This window comes from Dromaius novaehollandiae, chromosome 14 (assembly GCF_036370855.1).
Source record: "Dromaius novaehollandiae isolate bDroNov1 chromosome 14, bDroNov1.hap1, whole genome shotgun sequence".
Classification (NCBI taxonomy): domain Eukaryota; kingdom Metazoa; phylum Chordata; class Aves; order Casuariiformes; family Dromaiidae; genus Dromaius; species Dromaius novaehollandiae.
The window spans coordinates 14594817-14612722 of record NC_088111.1 but is presented as its reverse complement, the minus strand read 5'-3'; the positions used below and the strand labels follow the sequence as shown (position 1 = coordinate 14612722).

At 36.7% G+C, this 17906-nt stretch overlaps 1 protein-coding gene across 1 annotated transcript in view; it reads right to left on the bottom strand.

The window, feature by feature from the left end:
- Nucleotides 1-17906, bottom strand: part of USP7 (ubiquitin specific peptidase 7) — a 76933-nt gene that overhangs the window by 12770 nt on the left and 46257 nt on the right. The window contains exons 8-23 of the mRNA XM_064520411.1: nt 17132-17262; nt 14143-14197; nt 13468-13548; nt 13293-13383; nt 12351-12433; nt 11369-11478; nt 10361-10517; nt 9044-9188; nt 8276-8406; nt 7019-7153; nt 6722-6823; nt 6168-6273; nt 5684-5776; nt 4075-4142; nt 1925-2025; nt 397-550 (exon numbers count right to left, since the gene is read on the bottom strand). Coding sequence (XP_064376481.1) covers nt 397-550; nt 1925-2025; nt 4075-4142; nt 5684-5776; nt 6168-6273; nt 6722-6823; nt 7019-7153; nt 8276-8406; nt 9044-9188; nt 10361-10517; nt 11369-11478; nt 12351-12433; nt 13293-13383; nt 13468-13548; nt 14143-14197; nt 17132-17262 — 1743 coding nt within the window. The remainder of the gene's footprint in view (nt 1-396; nt 551-1924; nt 2026-4074; nt 4143-5683; nt 5777-6167; nt 6274-6721; nt 6824-7018; nt 7154-8275; nt 8407-9043; nt 9189-10360; nt 10518-11368; nt 11479-12350; nt 12434-13292; nt 13384-13467; nt 13549-14142; nt 14198-17131; nt 17263-17906) is intronic.

Genomic DNA, 17906 nt, shown 5'->3' with positions numbered 1-17906 from the left:
CAACACTGTGCAAGTAAAAATGCACTTTGGTCTACAAATTTAGTTTTTTGGTAAAACTAAAACCATAAAATGGATATGACTGACTTTTCTTCTAATATCTAAGTAAACTGAGCAATATTAAAATCATTAATACTAGTGTAGTAATTAAAAATAGTATCTCACAGAAATCTTTTTCTCTCACACAACTGGAAGCAAAGTCACCTTTAATAATATTAAAATTATTAAATATTTATTCTCACAAACATTAATGGCTTAAGCTTTTCATGACACAATGCAAAAAACTTACAAGAACAGAATTACTCTTTTCAAAAAATAAGTATAACATGCTGGTGAACTAATGCAGAAGTCACTTTCATAACAAGGAAACAAATGCATAGACACAAATAGGATACACACCTGAAAGTAATTCATCCTATTGGATAAAGTAACAACAAATCCAGGGTCATTGGGGATGGTTTTATCACAGAAAATGACATCCACACGATGATATAAGTCTCTGAAGTATTCTTTAGCTGTTGGTAGCTCACTGTTATCATTTTCTGGGTCATCCCTAGAAAAGTGGACAAACAAAATCATTACATATTGTACTGTTACACATACAAGTGGCTAGGGCTTTAAAAAAAATGTTCTACAGTAAGTCAGCAACAGTTGAGAAATACAGAAATGCAGTTAAGAAACCTTTTTAAAGAGCCACCACTCATACACAGTAGGTCTAATATAGTCAGTAGTGATCCACACCCTTGAATACATCTGTGCTGTGCAAGAGCAAATGCACTTACACACTATGCTTGCTTATTTAATAGTCTGGCAATAAACTGATCCTACTTGTTTCACAGAGGCATTCTAGCAGTATTCTTCCCCTCCCTCACCACCCCTGGCACATTAGTGCATGCCTTTATCACACTGCCAAAACTTTTTATAAGCTCCTGCATTCGTGACTTTGCACAGTGGTCAGATGCACAACAGCACCCCTTGAACAACAGAAGCGAAACATCTGCACAGATGTTTGTTTGGGTCACTACTGACTGGTACCCCTATCTTCTCAGCAGAGAAATAGCACCAGGGTACAAGCTGTGCACTTACCCAGAAGTCAGCAGCCAGCCAAAGGTGCATAACACCAACTGGGTCAACAGGGAATGCGAGTTCGAAGGCATGACATGAGAAATACATTCATCTCACATAATCTGGGGTAAGAGTGCTGAAGATAGACTAGCTGGCTTCCACCCACTGTCAGCCCATGGAGAGAAACAGAGCAACACAGTTGGGTGTGACCATCAGGAGTGAGAGCATAGAAATGCTGATTTATAGCCCTGACAAGCTTAAGTAAGATCCCTTTAATGGATATAAGATACAAGAGTTCTCCTTCTGCCTTGGAGAAAGCTCCACTTGAAGGCCCAGTACACCTGAGTCACGTATGCTCAGGTGAATCAGGAGCATCTCATCACTGTAGGCCAATATGGAGCTTATTGTGAGCATGAATAAAAAGGGAAAGCAGTCTAGTTCTAGGCTGAAAGGAGCTCCAAGTCAAGAGCCTTGTTATGGTACAGAGCCTAACATTTGAAATGCAGGTAGGCTCTTCGTGTCTGAGTTATGGTGGCTCCAGGAAAAAAGCTGCAGGACTTGGATGTATTGCTGAATCATACTCTGTGATAATATTAAAACCGATTTTAGTAATTATAAGCACTAAGTCTTCTAAAGTAGGATGAAGACTTCTTTTCCTTAAATAATGTGGCATGTGATAATTAAAATACTAACAAGATTTATTCATTTCCCCTTCGAATGAACAAATGAGAACTGCTGAGAACTTGTCTGTCGTTAGAAAACGATACTTGCTCTTATTAAAACAGCTAAATTGAAAGAAGTTCTGCACTCAGAGTGAACCAGGTGATTTAACTGCAGTAAGCTGGCTCCTTAAAATACATACTTCTGAAAAACTATGATGTCACCATCCATGAGTTCATCAAGAGCTTTATCAAGAGATACATCATAATCTTGAATCCTTTCTGTTAAATTGGGTTTAACTTCCTGCAATTAAAAAAAAAAAAAAAAGTTGATCTCACAGAACAACTGAAAAGACAGAATAAAAGAAGTCACAATAGTAAAGAAAACATAAGGCAAGGTAACTGGTATCTTATTTCAGCTGAAACAAATGGGCACGTATATTTGTAAATTAATCTTAACTAAGGTTCAGATAAGTGTCTTTTTTGATACAGCCAACTTTTTTTTTTTTTTTAACCAATAGCTTACTTCAGGATTCTCTTTCAAGTTATCTTAATTTATAAAGTATTTTAGCATTGAGTATTATCTTGTCATCATTCAAAATTTTTCAAAATTCAGAGATTTTTACTGATGCAGCTTTCAGAAAGATGGAGAATACTGATTACACTTGGTTATTTAGATAGCACAGAATCTTTGCACACTTTTTCTTTTTGAAAAAGGAAAAGAGAGGACGGATTAAATACTTTTATTTTAGGAAAATATCTACATTTAGATTATGCATTTATACTGGTAGGTTAGCTTCTTGGGATAAAAGCACTCCTGTCCAAACAAACTGGAATCAAACTGCAACCCTCACCTCTACAGGGTAAAAAGTGTTTTGCATACTGTAAGAGGCCTGTGATTTTTGAAAACAAATACTTACACACAAAAGTACCTGACAGTTCTGCTTTTTAGCATGGAACTGTGCGCGCACCCCTGGAACCCCCAGAGAAAGCAGCATGACCGCTGAAAAAAGCGCAATAAAAGCAATTCCTTGTTTTTACCATAAAGCAAGGACTTTGCTTAGGCAAGATCTGCACCTTCAGCACTCAATAAATACAGGAATTATAAAGGTTTTCTATTTCTGTATTTGGGCAGGAATATGTTAGCAGACTATTTTGTCTGCTAACTTCTAATTCAGGGAAGGAAACAGCAGATGCAACATTTTCTCAACTCTGCTGTTTAACAGGGACACTGAAAATATAATGGCCAATAACGTTAGCAGCATTAGCTCCCCTAACACAGTGACTCAGAGGACACACCTCAGTTAACTTCAAAACAGATTTAAAATTAAGTAACTTAAAAGAGCAAGTTTTTAAAACAAAAAATTTCCACATGAAGTCCTCCATGAATAACTTTGCTGCTAATACTAACTGCTGACACTCTCTTGCAGTACTGTAGACTTCAAAACTACTAAATTGAGACTGCTTATGATTTTAAATTACTGTTATGAGCAACCTTTTTTTAACCATTTTTTTTTCTTAACTACAGAATAGAGAAGACAAAAATGTTACTTCAGAATATTTTGTTACCTTGGAGTCATAATACCAAGGGAACTCAGTCCTTTGTTTATTGAGGAAAAGAGAGCAGTTTGTCAGTGTCCTATTAATAGTTCCATGGCTCAAAGGGTATCATAACATATACATAAATTATTATTAGCTCCTATGCACCTTCCATATACTGGCCTTCAATTTGCAAGCAAACCTTCACCATTTGGTTTCTTTTAAACTGACTGAAAGGCAAGAACTCCTGCAAGGTACATAGGTATATATTTTATAAGAGAACACAGTAAAACATATGTATAATTTGAAAAGTTTAGAAATGTGCAGTTTGAGTTTTGCACAGAATCACAGAATAATTCCTGTCAAAGGACCACTGCAGGTCTTTAGTGTGACGACCTGTTCAAAGCAGGGCCAACTTCCAAGTTAGAGCAGGTGGCTCAGGGCCTTGCTTCCTCAATTTCTGAAAATGTCCACGGATGGAGATTCCACAACCTCTCTGAACCACCTGCTTCAGCACTTAAGTGTTCCCTGTTCAAGAGTCCCCTTCAGAGTGAGGGACTGTATTTTTATGAGTGACACAACATTGGGTTTAATCATTGTGTCTGTTTTAGAGGAAATAGTTAAGTCACACCTGCCATATTAGGCTTTGCAGTTCTACCTACTTGCATATTCAAAGTGTTATCTAGAGAATGCTTTCCTCGTAATTTTTTAAAGTTTAGAATATTTTAATCACACAGCAGTTTATCCGTAAAGGAAACTTCCTACTGGTACACTGATTATAATTTGTACAATAAATAAGTCTATCAATCCAAACCTCATAGAGGATAAGGTTAGTTTCTTGTGGAAATCCTGCTCTCTCACACATAACTGGAAGCAAGTCACCTATTGGAAAAGAAAAAAAAGCATGAAATGCCTTGCAGCTTTAGCTGCTAGTGAGAGTCATTTGCAAAAAAAAAAAAAAAAAAAAAAAAAAAAAAAAAAAAGAGAGAGAGAGAGAGAGAGAGAAATCTGTTTTTTTCAACCCTGCTTAAACAGTTTTAAAACACTTGAGAAAGGGAACCTGCTAGGTTACAGCTTCCCATACTTAGATTCAACCCAAACATAGGCTTTAAGTTGCCTTCCATTTCATCTGACCGAAACAAAAAACCATCAGACACGCAAGGCCATCCAAGAACATACAGACTGAATAACACTGTTCTTCCTCTTACAGAGATTATCATCTCTCTCTCAAAAACAAAGTCACACAGCGAAAATACAAAAATTGAAAGCATGTGCAAGTCATCAGAATGAGACTCAAAATGACAAATCAAAGCATTTCTACTCAGTGGCCATTTGCTAAGTTCATTAAAAGGACTCATATGAAAACCAAGGCTCACACCCAATTTAAGTCTCCCCAGCAACTCTCAGGCTACTTTTGTGAAAAGCTGTACAAAGAGCGTTATATAAACCTTTAAAGTAGTACCTGTCACAAAATAACCTAACTGAAATAAAAGAAAAAATAAACTGGGGAGCAATAGTATATCCCAAAGTTGCTCAGCAAGTTTGAAACACCCAGTATGTTCAGCAACACCTGGTGAACACTGTAAACCTGTAACAAAAAAATTAACTGACAGCCAACAACACTGTGTAAAGGCTATGTCTCAGCCTTGCAGAAGGTCTCACTGACACAACATGGGGAAGAAAACTGGATCAGAGCACAAGCACTGGTGTTGGGAGAAAATGGAATTTCAGTCTGTGGCCTACCTTTGAGGCTGCAATTTACCTGGAGACCATCTGTGGTCATGCACCAAATGTGGTCTTCGACAGCACCAAACTGTTTCTGGTTTGGGAGGGTGGAAGGGAAGGAAGTCCCTTCCTCGCTCCTTTTTTTCCCCACCCCAACAGATGAGTTATTTCACTGATGCAACTTACACCACGGCCCACAGAGAGATCAGGAGAACTGAGGGCTGCCCTAAACTGCAAAACCGAATATGGGGAGAAAGGGGTTGTACAAGGCTCGGAATCTGCTGAAGTGATATTCTCGCCATTCTTCAATCCCAAGCCTCTCAAAAATGCACATAAACTTTAAAGCCACGCTAGACCCTCAAACTCTATCCTCATTAAGTACAGATGACTTCATTCTTTCTGTAAGATAACATGGAGCAATAAGAAAACATAGTGCAAGGAAAGGCCAGGAAGCAGGCAAAATTTTAGTAACATGTTGTAAATCTTGCGCATCTTCTGCCATACAAAAATACACCTATAATATACTACATAGTTAATTCTAAAATAAAACGTGTACTTGTACAGAATGGACAGACAGAAGCACTATTAGTTTCCAAACTGTATCACTTGATTTTGATGATAAAACTAAAGAAAAAAAAGCAATCTATTATATTTAAAAAAATTCAACTACAACAATGAGATTGAATTTTGGAACTCACGTATTTTACAGGATATAGGTGTGTAGATATGTCCACAATAATTCAAACTCCGAGTCTTCGGATCATACATCTTCAGAAATAACATTACGTCATCTACAAATTAAGAAGCAAGTATTAATTTTAAGTAATGGTTATTTAAGCAGATCTGGAAAAAAAATCACCTATTTTTCCTTAAATTGTTACAAAAATATGTCTTTGCTTCATAACTGATGTTCTTAAAATATTATTACGTACTGAATTTATATATATAAGTACATACATATATATAAAAATTTATTCAATGATTCTAAAACCACTTGAAACAGGTCCTCAACCTTGAAGAGAAATGAGGGAGAGAAAAGAACATGAGAAAAGCAAGTATCGGCACTGCGGGTTGATGCGTACATCAATGACATCACTGAAAAAAGGAGCACACAATGTTTTCTGAGGTACACACAAAATAAGAGTATTTTGTATTTACTCAAGTTTTAGCATATATGCTTACGATCTTTATCAAACTTGGGTAATGTTGCTCCAGTAGCAGCCATCTCTGGATCTACTGTTTCCAAAAATATCGTCCATGGATTTTCATTGTCACTGAGCTCAATCATCTATTTAGAAATATGTGGAAAAAGAAGAAAAGACTCTGGAGAATATAATATAATCTGGTATCTGCATTTTGATCAGACATACAAGAATTTTATGATATATTTTATTATTTTTTGTGGTATTTAGGTGCAACATTTTATTTTAAGCAACACATTTGACTAAATCCAGCATTTTTTCCCAAATACTGGAAAGACTCAAGAGACATTTATGTTTAAAAACTAACACACAAATCGCGATCATGTGTTCTCTTTATGGAAGTAAAAGCAACCACCAGATCTCCTCCCCTCCCCCACAAAATCTCAATCCACTAAATTTCAAATCTTCTCAAAAAACAAACTTAACCACACACACGTTAGTTTAAAACCTTTAAAAAAATCTGCTGTCCCAAAGCAGGAACTGAGACTCATGGATGACATACAGAAATAACGTCCTCTGCCAATGGATATTTACCGTTTTATTGCCGTCTGCTTCATTATCTAACATCGCAGGTCTTTTTGTTCCATTACTTCTAGCTTGCATTGGCCATAATCTGATTTGATCCTGTGGAAATCCCTACAATAAATAATAATCATGACAGGGAAAAGAAAAAAAAAGATTAAGTACATTTATTAAACTCAGTCAAAACTAATCCATTTTAAAAAGCTCTAAATAATGACTGAACGCTGCTGACACCTGGAGAAGATAAAGACTATTAAGTGAACATAATATAATAAAATACAGATAGATAGTCCACTACAGAAAACTTACCATTGTTTGAGAGAGATTTTGAACAAATTCCGTAAGCGTGGAGTTTTTTAATACTTTGAAAACAGTGTATTTCACTTTTTCTTCATCATACATATCATTGCCTTGGTGGCCACAGAACTGATCCTCTGCCACTATCTGAAAATTTACGTTTAAAGGTTACTATTTGTATTAGCTCACCTGCAGAATATTATACATTTTTTGATGACGCTTTACTATGTAACATCACTGGCTTACTGGATAGTGTCACACTGTTTATACTAATTACCTTCTCCTGAAGGAAAATTTGCAAGAATGTAGGATATAATGAAATTAGAAAATCATGATAGTCGAATCAATGCAAGTAATTAAAATACACTAATTCTGACAAATCCAAACAATAAAAAGCCAGCAACACTTTAGATCCTAATCTTGGAAACACGTACTCAAATAATCCCAGCATTTGAAAAAGGCTGCGTAATTATTTCACTAGTGTAGCGCAAGGAAGATGCACTAAAAGGTTTCCTCTATGTGTCACAGTCCTCATGCAGTCTTTGTCAATAGAAAAAAAAGATTGCGCAACTCTGCCAGTTTCTCCATTGAGAAAAGCTCTAGTGTAAATATCATGCAAAACAAGCTAAACTTTACTGGTGTTTCTCCTTATAAACACCAGAAAGAAAACACCAAGGAAACACTGGGGCAAATGGAAAGTGGGTTCTTTTTTCTTCAGCCAGATGGGCTCTGGAAAGAGCCATAAACAGGGTTCCTTAAGGCAATTCCTAACAATCTAGTCCATCTGGCCTTTCCAAAAAGCGATAATTGCAAATATAGCATTCTCCTCTTCTCCTCAAACTTGATGAGCTCAATTTGGCAGAAGTCCAGGATTGCAGCGTATGGCTAGATACACTCTAATTTTAGAAAATAATTCCTGAAGGAGAGAAAAGTGCAGTGGCAGCGCAGCCATTTAATGTAATCTAGTCCTTTTCCTTTCACCTGAATTTACTATTTTTACTTGTAAGCACATAACTTTTCCCACACTCCTACAGAAAACAGAAATGCCCCCAAAAAATGTCATTCCCAGTGGAGTACTGCTTGTTTCACTGGGACTTAGCACAGGTGTGAATATGCTTATAAGCACTAAAATTCCACTCATAGTTTCACTTCAAATGCTAGTTACAAACACGAATTCAAAAACTGAAAATCAAGTTTTGTCTTGCGTGGCTCAATATTCTGAATTTTAATAATAAGTTACTTGCAACTCGATCCAGTTCAAAAGCTGACCTGCACTTGCATATAGAGGTGAGCTTCCTGCCTTTCCTTCCTCTTCTGCGCCTCTATTCTTTTCTCTTCTTGTAGCCTTTCAACGAGTTGTTGAGGAATATCATGGTCCGTGACAGGCTGCAACACCTCACCTGCAACGCAGATTTTGCGATGTCATTTCAGATTTACATCAAACAGGGTTTTCATACACACTTGACACTCCACTGATTTCAAGTCAAAGACAGCTATTTTCATCTTTTAATTAAAAACATTATTTGGTATCATCATGCTTTGGCAAAAGCACCACTTATTATCCTGAGCTAAAATGCTCTGCTTCCATGAAATATGTATCATAGCCCTTTGAATTAAATATTCATTTTATGATTAAAAAAATATTTACTACTGCTCAATTTTTTGAAATATACATGTATCTACATATTTGCATCTACCAGTTGGATCTAGTTTCCATCAGTCAAGTTAAAAGTCACCATAATTTTTCCATTCTATAAAACAAACCTAGAATAAAGGACTCTGCAGACACACACGCTTGTCTTACTGTGCTAAGACAAGGCAACACTAGATTAGATCAGTCTTTCCAGAAGTGAGAGAAAGGCTGGTTGATCCCCCAGAATCTGTAAATTCTAACTATACCTAATGAAACTATTCCTACACCACATACACCTTTGTATAGGAAGGTTGTCAACAATTCAGAAGTAAAATACAGCCCTGAACCCCTGTATTTCTGTATGTCAGTCTAACTTGGAACACACGTAGACAGAATATACATACTTAATTTTGATTCCCTGATGTAAACCAACATGTACGCATTAGTACAATGCCGTACAGATAAGTCGTCGTCATGACCTCCATAATTGTGTTCAATTGCTTCTTCTTTTGTACATCTTGATACAACATCGTCATCAAATTTACACCACTAGGGAGAAAATTTCATATAAATATAATTTTAAACAGAAAAATATGTTCTTGAATGATAAGTTAATTCTATTTCTGGCATGTCTTTCAGCTTTTTGAAGTGCCTAAAATTTCTCTTCAATCAACACAAGTTTAAAAAAACCCAAAATCATAAAACAACTAGTTCAGTACAATTTCTGCAACCTACTAACTTCAACTCAGCAAAAGGAAGGCAATAAATCACCAAGCCCTTACTAAAATATTTGAACATTTTACACAGAATATCAGATGATTTCAGCCAAGTAATTATTCAAATAATTTATCTTAAGATCATTATTCAAATATACTGCATTTCTATATGAACTTCAGATAATTGACTTCATCTGTTGTAAAATAAAATACAAGCAGTGGTGCACAAGATATCTAATAAATATTTGTAAATTTAAAGTACTTTACAGCAAATTTGGAATAAAACCATTCCAAACTGCAACTTTACTAATAAAGTATCTGCTAGGGAATTAAGAATGAAAGATGGATAGCAACAAATTAATAGAAAAATGTGACTACTAATTTTACTACGAACAGTCATGTACACACAAAACCAGGAAACTCAAGAGGCACCTGACTTACAAACATCCAATCTGCTCAAGTCACTTAAAGTTGCAACAGTGGGACATGCAAGAAGAGTGAACTGCTCAGTCACAGAAACATTAGAAAGATTCATGTTTGCTTCAGTGTAAAGACATCCTAAAGAAATACTGGATAGAATTTGCTAGCTGTACAACTCCAATACGTATAAGCACACATGACTGAAGGGATTTCCTTAGTTAACGTCTCTGGCCAAAAGCCAACAGTAAATATGAATCTGCTCCTCTTAAGAAGGCATGTGACTCTAATGCCTCCAGCTGCCAGCTCCTCCCTGAAGAGCAAAAACCAGAAAGGAAGGCTGCTGGTTTGGCTTCTTTTTTAAAACACAAAGTAAGTTTCCCAAATGTATTAGAATAGGTGCCATAAGAAAAAAATGGTCAAGCTAAGAACTGCATCAAACACAGACTTGATTCCTCCATGAAGTGAGCATCCCAGCATGCTCTCTCTTCTGTTAGGAAACAAAAATTCCCAAAATGTGACCATTATGAAAATTACAAGGATATATTTGCAAAACACAAGTATGTTCAGTTGGTTTTCAATACTCACTTTGCCATCCCCCTTGGGATTTAAGTAAACAACATAATGTCCACCATGGTTATCTCCACTGTGTACTAGAACTGCATGAAGAATGTAATTAGCAGGATCTTTAGGATCTGTTTTTTGCAAAAATTCATCTAGTGGCAACTGTTCAGGAAACTCAAACCTAGTTTGGAAAAGAATTAAGACAGTTTTATTTGTACTAGAGAGAGACACATCCTATTATTATGCTGAAGGACATCAATACTTACCCTCAAAGCAAGCCACAAGAACTGAACAAGCTACAATTACAATGCCATATCTATCTAGGCTATACTGCATACAGTGGCAGATTTCATACTATCTTAACATGGCAAAGGATCATCTTTATAGGCACATGAGAAAATGTATGCCCTCAGTAACAACAATGAAAATGCAAGAAGTACTTTAACCAAAATAAAGCTACTTCGGATTCACTGTGTCAAGGGGAAAGAGAATCTAGCTCAAAACCTATTATTCGCTAGTACACAAGCGGAGATCATCTAGCACGGACAACACTGAGTGGAATTTTAGTTTGAAATGTCTTCCAAGTGCCGAAGTCTCACTTTCTTTTTATTGGTGAAATAAGGATTTAGTTTCCAAACAAAAGCACATCTCCTTGGGTAATTATCAATCTCCATAGATAGTGAGTGGGCATGGATATATACGAAGACAAAGCAAAGGACCACTTATTCATCCTCTTTACTCTTGGGGCAGCCAATGGGAACATACCAACTTTCCACAGATGGCACAAAGAATGTTCCACACACCGCATTAAAAAACCCCACATTTATTTACTTCATATCCCAGATAACAGCTATAAATGATTACTAGAGTATTTGATTTATCATTCAGCACCTGAACATTCAATCAGTGCATCTTTTAGGGATGTCCAACATATGCCATTGTACATTCCTGTTGGAGCTGATTCAAAACCAGGATTTTGATTATTTTATAGAACATATCAGCAAGTGCAAATTCTATAATGGAAAAACTTACCTATCATTTATCTTGATATTTTGGTCAGTTTGAGGATCATACATAAATCTCATGAGTTGTAGGTGCAATACTGGTGGCAATGTTAGGAACTTCACACCTTTTTCTGCCTCCTGCACATTGGAAAGGAAACAGAAGGTTGATATTACAACATTTTTAGCAATTCAAATACTTTGCTGTGTACCCATCTCCTATGGACTGGTATTTTATAGTCTTCACATCACAACATGCACCAAAGAAGAGTTCAAAGCTGGGCTGGAGGTTAACTATCTTGATGCAGCACCAACTTTCCTATAAATTACTCCAATAGCATTTAGGAGGAGTCAGTTCATTTAAAAGTAGCCTATTCATATAAGCAAACGCGAACATCTGACTGCATGAAGAGCAAGTTAACTTCACAAACGAAAGTAAAAGAGAATGCAGAGGCTAAGACTCTCATTTCTGATCAATTAAGAACTGCGTGTTCACTGTATTCTGCCAACAAATACTTGACTATCATGCTGCACCCTCCTAAGAAGAGCTAAACTCCATGGGTCCATTTGGCACTCCTGATGAGCAACAATGACCTCTTCAAAGTAACTTTCAGAACTATACTGTTGTAGCTTTTATTAGATGCACACAGAAATAGGGTAATTTTAAAGGAAGCATTTGAATGGATTCTCAGTCATATGAATCTGTAGAAAAAGTTAACCATAAAATCATTCTCATCGCTAAAACAGTTACAGGTGTAAAAGCAAAATTCACTGTTGATTAGACTGTTTTAAAGTTCAAGTTTCATTTTAAGAAACCTAACAGGAATTAGGGAGGAGCTATATAAAAGCTTGCCTAAAGGAAAGAAACAAAAAACAAAAAACACACACTAAAATCAGTTGATAAAACTCAGAGAATGGATTTTACAGTATTTCTGGCTACCATGGCTTTGTTAAGTTATTTTATCAAAGACATGGAAAGAAAATTTAAAATGAAATTAAAAAAAGAAAAATACCTGCAAGCCATGTTCTCCTGCATCGTATTTATTATCACCATCTAACTGCTCCACTGCAACATAGTCAATGAAGGACTCAAATACTACATGAAAAAAGATTTGGGAATAATAGGGAAGGAGGAAGAAAAACAGAAGTTTACTCTAGAATGGAGCCTTACCAATACATTCAGTAAATAACATATTAAGACATCAGAGCTCATATTTGAATATTTCTGTCTTTATAAAGAGAAAAATAAAGCTGTACATTGCTTAAGAACATCAAGAAACGTATCAAAATTGGAAGGGGCATACAATAATATTAATAGATTTCAAAATCAAATAGTTACAGTTGTCTGTCAAATTTCCTGTTCTCAGTGCTCGATTGTTAGACATCAAGCTAGATAATTTTGTTTAGTGGACTCTTAAATGTCCTTTTTCATGTCTTGTATGCCAAGTACCTGCTAAAGTAATGATAAAGAACCAGCACTATGATGCTCTGATTAGTTAACTCTTTATTTGCTTATTACTATGGTAATCATCTCAGCCTAATTTAGAATCTATTTCCTACAAGGTTACTTTCATATGCAAGTCACGATCTATTGTGACAACATGACTGAACATAGCATGCACTTTCACAACACCAGGAAAACCCCTAAAATTCAAGAGTGTCACAAAAAGTTCTCAATAAGGGAATTTGGGGGAAGGAGCAAGGAAGGGAAACAGGAATGGAAAAGGGAAAAAAAAAAAAAAAAAGGTAACGCAAGTAGAAATATCTGCAGCAGAAAATATTTTCTATGAGGTGTCAAAACTAAAGACTTCTTCCTCTGAAATAAAAGTAAGGATTTTCTGGGTGCTGAGCACCCACAAACCCATTTGAAATCAAAAGGCACTACGCATCTGATAAAAAAGAAAAGCCCAGCACACTGAGGTATTCATTTGTGCATATCATACAGTATTACTTACTATTTTTCTTTCCCTTTATACTTAGCTGGATGTCATAATAATCTTCTATTCGTTCAGATCGATAGTCTACATGTTTGCATTGGATGTAAGACTGTAAACAAAAATAAAAAAGGGATTTCAACATATGCAAGTAACAGAATTAATTTAAAAAAATATTAACAGTTTAAATACGTACCACCATCTTCCCTCTGAACAATTTAGGAATAGTGCCTTCCACACATGTGCCTTTCATTTTATTTTCCACATTATCAAGCAGCTGAAAGAAAGATTAGTTTTTAAACAGGATAAATTTGCATATTTACTCATCACACAGTTAATTCTACTTCACTGATTGAACTCTGAGCTACTCACATGAAAATGAAATTTTAGTCAATTCCTAGAGGGATCTCACTTCTAGTCCTTTAAATCCTCCTCTTCCCTCTAAAAACTGTTCTGAGGACTACCCCAGCCCTTTCCCTTTGACTTTGGAAAACCTCACAAGTGTATGCACTCACTCATGATGCACTCACACCTACAAAATAGCACTTCCCTCTATGGCTCTTATGGACCGCCAGCATACATTCTGTCTCTTTGTAACCTTCCCTATCCTCTATAAATTATCCCTCCAATTCTTCATCCCCAAAGTGCTACGATCAACCCTTTCTAAAAAAGAAAAAAGGGGAAAAAAAAAGAGAGAGAGAAACAGTGCATGTGCATGCAAAAACTTTAAACCTTAGAGGCCTGGTTTAAATTAGTCAGTGCCAGTATTACTAGAAGCATACTGAATTGTATATTATATACAGTATTAAGAGAAAACACTATGTAACATACATGTACTTGCTAGCAACAGTAAGAAATGCCAAAAACATACCACTCGACATAATTCCTGGACATCATGTTGCATGAAGCTGTCTAAAGTTTCCCACCTTTGCAAGGCAAATTAATACAAAATTACTATATTACAAAGCAGACTTACAGCATAAAAGACATTTTCATGGTATCTTTCAGAAGAATTTAATACACAGTAAGACATAAAGACTCTGAGATTTAGTGTTGCCTAAAGCACTGGGGTTTTTTTGTTTGTTTGTTTTTTGTTTGTTTTTTTTACTTCTGTAGCATTTACTTGGCCTACCACCAGCTTCTAGATACCTTTCCAGTCTAAGTACCTAAGCCAAAGAGGAAGACTGGGTTGTCAGCTGTGGAATATTTTGGCAGCTGGTCTGTGCCCACCTGCCTTCTCCTTCTGGGGGCCTGGGGACAGGTCCTGGGAATGCAGCCGGAGGCAGCATCGCACTACAGCTAGTAGAACAGTTCTTTGACTCCCCAACCTATTCTTGGATCACATCAAAAAGGCTCTTACGGAAAGCCCTGGGAGCAATTCCACATTATCAGAAGAGTTTCTGCAACATGCTTCTAGCTGCATCTTTTCTGAGGGCTCTTCAGGTGCAGTCAAGCAGCGTTCAGGGATTATTTGTGCACAGGGAAGGCAGTAAATGGACTTATAGAAAATAGCGGCCCCTTTGTGCTCCTCTGAACACTTCATCTCCACATGTACAGTACCTCCAAGGATGCAGGGAGGCATCCAGCCCCCTGAATATACGTAGATCACCTGTACTGCACACGTGCAAATGCAATCACATGAATGGAGGGGTGAGTGCAAAGAGTCTCTAAATGCCTACAATAGTCAAGGTGGCACCCGCAACAGGGATATTCAGCACCACTACCTTGAATAAAAGAGAGGAAGTATAATGGAACTGTTTATATTTTTAATGTGAAATACTACCCTTCTATAAACTCTTCAATTTAAAATTTAAGAAGCATTTCTTAGATCAAGTCTCTAACAGCTCTTTTTGTAACTGTCATCACTCTCATTAAATAAAATCAGCTGTGTTTACCGTGGGCACCTAACCTCGGTGTGAACCAAAGGTCCCCCCAGGTACTCAAAGCCACCATTCAGAGAGAAGCGGGAGCAGCACTGACCGATCTCCCCCCACACCCTCTACTCAGCGATTCTTGGCCACCGCCACGCTGCAGCATACTACTCCCAAAACTGCGCCAAAACAACTGTGTGTGGGTCCACACTTCAACCAGATCAGTGAAGTAACCTGTTCAATAATGAAGAATGGCAAATGATCTCCTGAATCAATCCCCAGGTATTAAACACTAGCCATCTAAAACAACAAAATGCAAGAAAGACTATACGCTAGTATTAGTGATGAAAAAGGGCTCCTCTGGACAACGACGGCACTTTCTACTGAAAGAAGCCAAAGCCAGATCTATGGAAACTCGCGATATCCACCAGAACGTTACACTAGAGCCATGGCATAGAGCCAAGTCTTGCAAGGTCAGAAACACCTCTCTGGTTTAATGGAGGAAAAAGACCAGCTCCTCAACCATATTCAAAAATACCTTCCCAATAAAAACGGCACACACAAGCACATTTTTAAAACCTTGCTCTTAAACATTAAATTAAGCATCCTGCAACACCCTCAGGAAAGATTTCATCATGCTACTCACGATGACACACGATACTAACTCAAGGCAAAATATTTATATTAGCAAATCTTTTTAGTCTAACAGGACAGCAGAAGTGCTGATAAACTATATACACAACGTGCCAGAAAGAGAGACTACCTCACCAGAGACACCAGATAAAGACCCGGCCCTGAGGGTACCAATTTCATTTTAGAATTTCCTCCAAAGGTGAAAAAGAAAAGGAAGATAGATATAAAGTTACAAATAACCTTATCAGGGCAGAGCACTTAAAACGAGTGCTAGCAGAAGATGTGGGATAAGAGACCTCGGAAACGCGACAGATGCGCGCTAGTGCAACTGGGAAAAGGATCACACAAGTATTCCAACCTGCTTTCAAAAAAAAATTTTTTTTAAATATCATTGCAAAAACTAGTCTACAAAGTAAAGCACATAATATGAACTACAATCTTTTAGAACCATTTTTGATTTAAAAAAACCCTCCACGTTACATGACATGCAAAAAGAAAGCATAAAGGTTATGCTAATCTTAATCTTCTATCCTAACTTGCACACTGCGCTAGCTTAAAAAAAACTTAATGCAGCTATACTGTATACTTTGATGTCTCAATATTGCAAATTTAAAATTATACTTTTTAACACTCCCTCACAACAAGCACTAGATTGAAGAAGATACCAGGGAATGAGCTGAATACTGGTGAAAAATAAAAATAAAAGACAAGCCTTTTCATCAAAGTTTTGTGGAAGAGAAGAGAGTGCTAGAATGAGGTAAATACAAAGAACTGTGTGTGTGCGCACACGTGTGTGTGTGTGCACTCTGACACCTTTACTTCATGCAACAGGTACACCTGTTAAACTTTAAATCACTAAACAGAATACAGCAATAAATGCTGCTAAATGGTAGACATCAAAAATGCACATATTTTGCCTATGTTATAAGAAAGTGTTGCAACAGTCACCAGTGTAGAACTAACAATAGGGAAATACACATTACTGCTATTTCTCTAGATTTAATACAGAAACAAAAAAGACACTAACAATACATACACTTTAATATTTCAACTATGTATTTTGTTCTGGATTTTATTTATTCAAGCTATTTATTTATTCCAGCTATTAACTGTTGTGTTTGATGACTGTGTACCAAAACGAAAAAAACCCTGACTTTTGGATAAGCTGACTTTAGTACTGACTATAAATAAAAACTTATCCATGTAAACTAAGAAAAATTAGCAGCTAACTATAATGCAATATTAACGGTTCTCTGCACCCCTCTAAAAACAGTCTAATTTAAATAAAACCTTTTTAAAGAAAAGTTTATGAAGCCTGTAATAGCCCAATATATATTCCAAATCTCTGAAACTTACCCAAAAGATTTTGTTAACTTTTTAGTTCCAACTGGTTTGTCACTATGCTGCAGCTCATAAAACACTCGTTGCAATGCTAAAGGAACACTTTTGGATGAATCATCTCCTTCTGTGGGCATCATGTACACAGCCTGAAAAAAGCATTTAGTTCAGTTAGTAGCTAAGGAAAAGTTTACTGCTCATATTTTTTAAACACATTCATTCCTCTTCAATGACTTGCTTCATGTTACTCCATATGGTCATCACTCCTAAGAGGCCCACGCCCCCTCCAGCCCCTCCTCCTGCAATGTAAAAAAATTATCTGGACTCCCTCTTCTCAGAGCACAACGGTTAGAAAACCTGAACAACTGATTTCATTCATGGTAATTTTATCCAAATAGTTCCCTTATTTAAGCCTAGAAAAGAAAATACACAGAAGAATTCAACACCTTTAAACAACTCTTCACACCTGCTATGTCTATGCAATCTTCATAGTAGGACCTGATATACTGAACAACAGCACAGACTTTTCAAAAGAACTTTTTTTTTCCCCAGCTTGGCACTACATGTATATTGACAGTCACACTGAAGAAAAGAAAAATGTGAAAGCATAAAGGGCCACAAATGAATGGAAACAGAAGAGTGCAGAGTTTTGTGAGCGAAGCCCGGCACTGGATCCCAGCAGCTCTCACTCAGTGTCTGCGGGAGCCCAGCACATCAAACTTACCACATATTTCGGTTCCTCGTAGGGAAAACGAGGTTGGCATTTCCAATACGTAGCTGAATTGATGGGGGA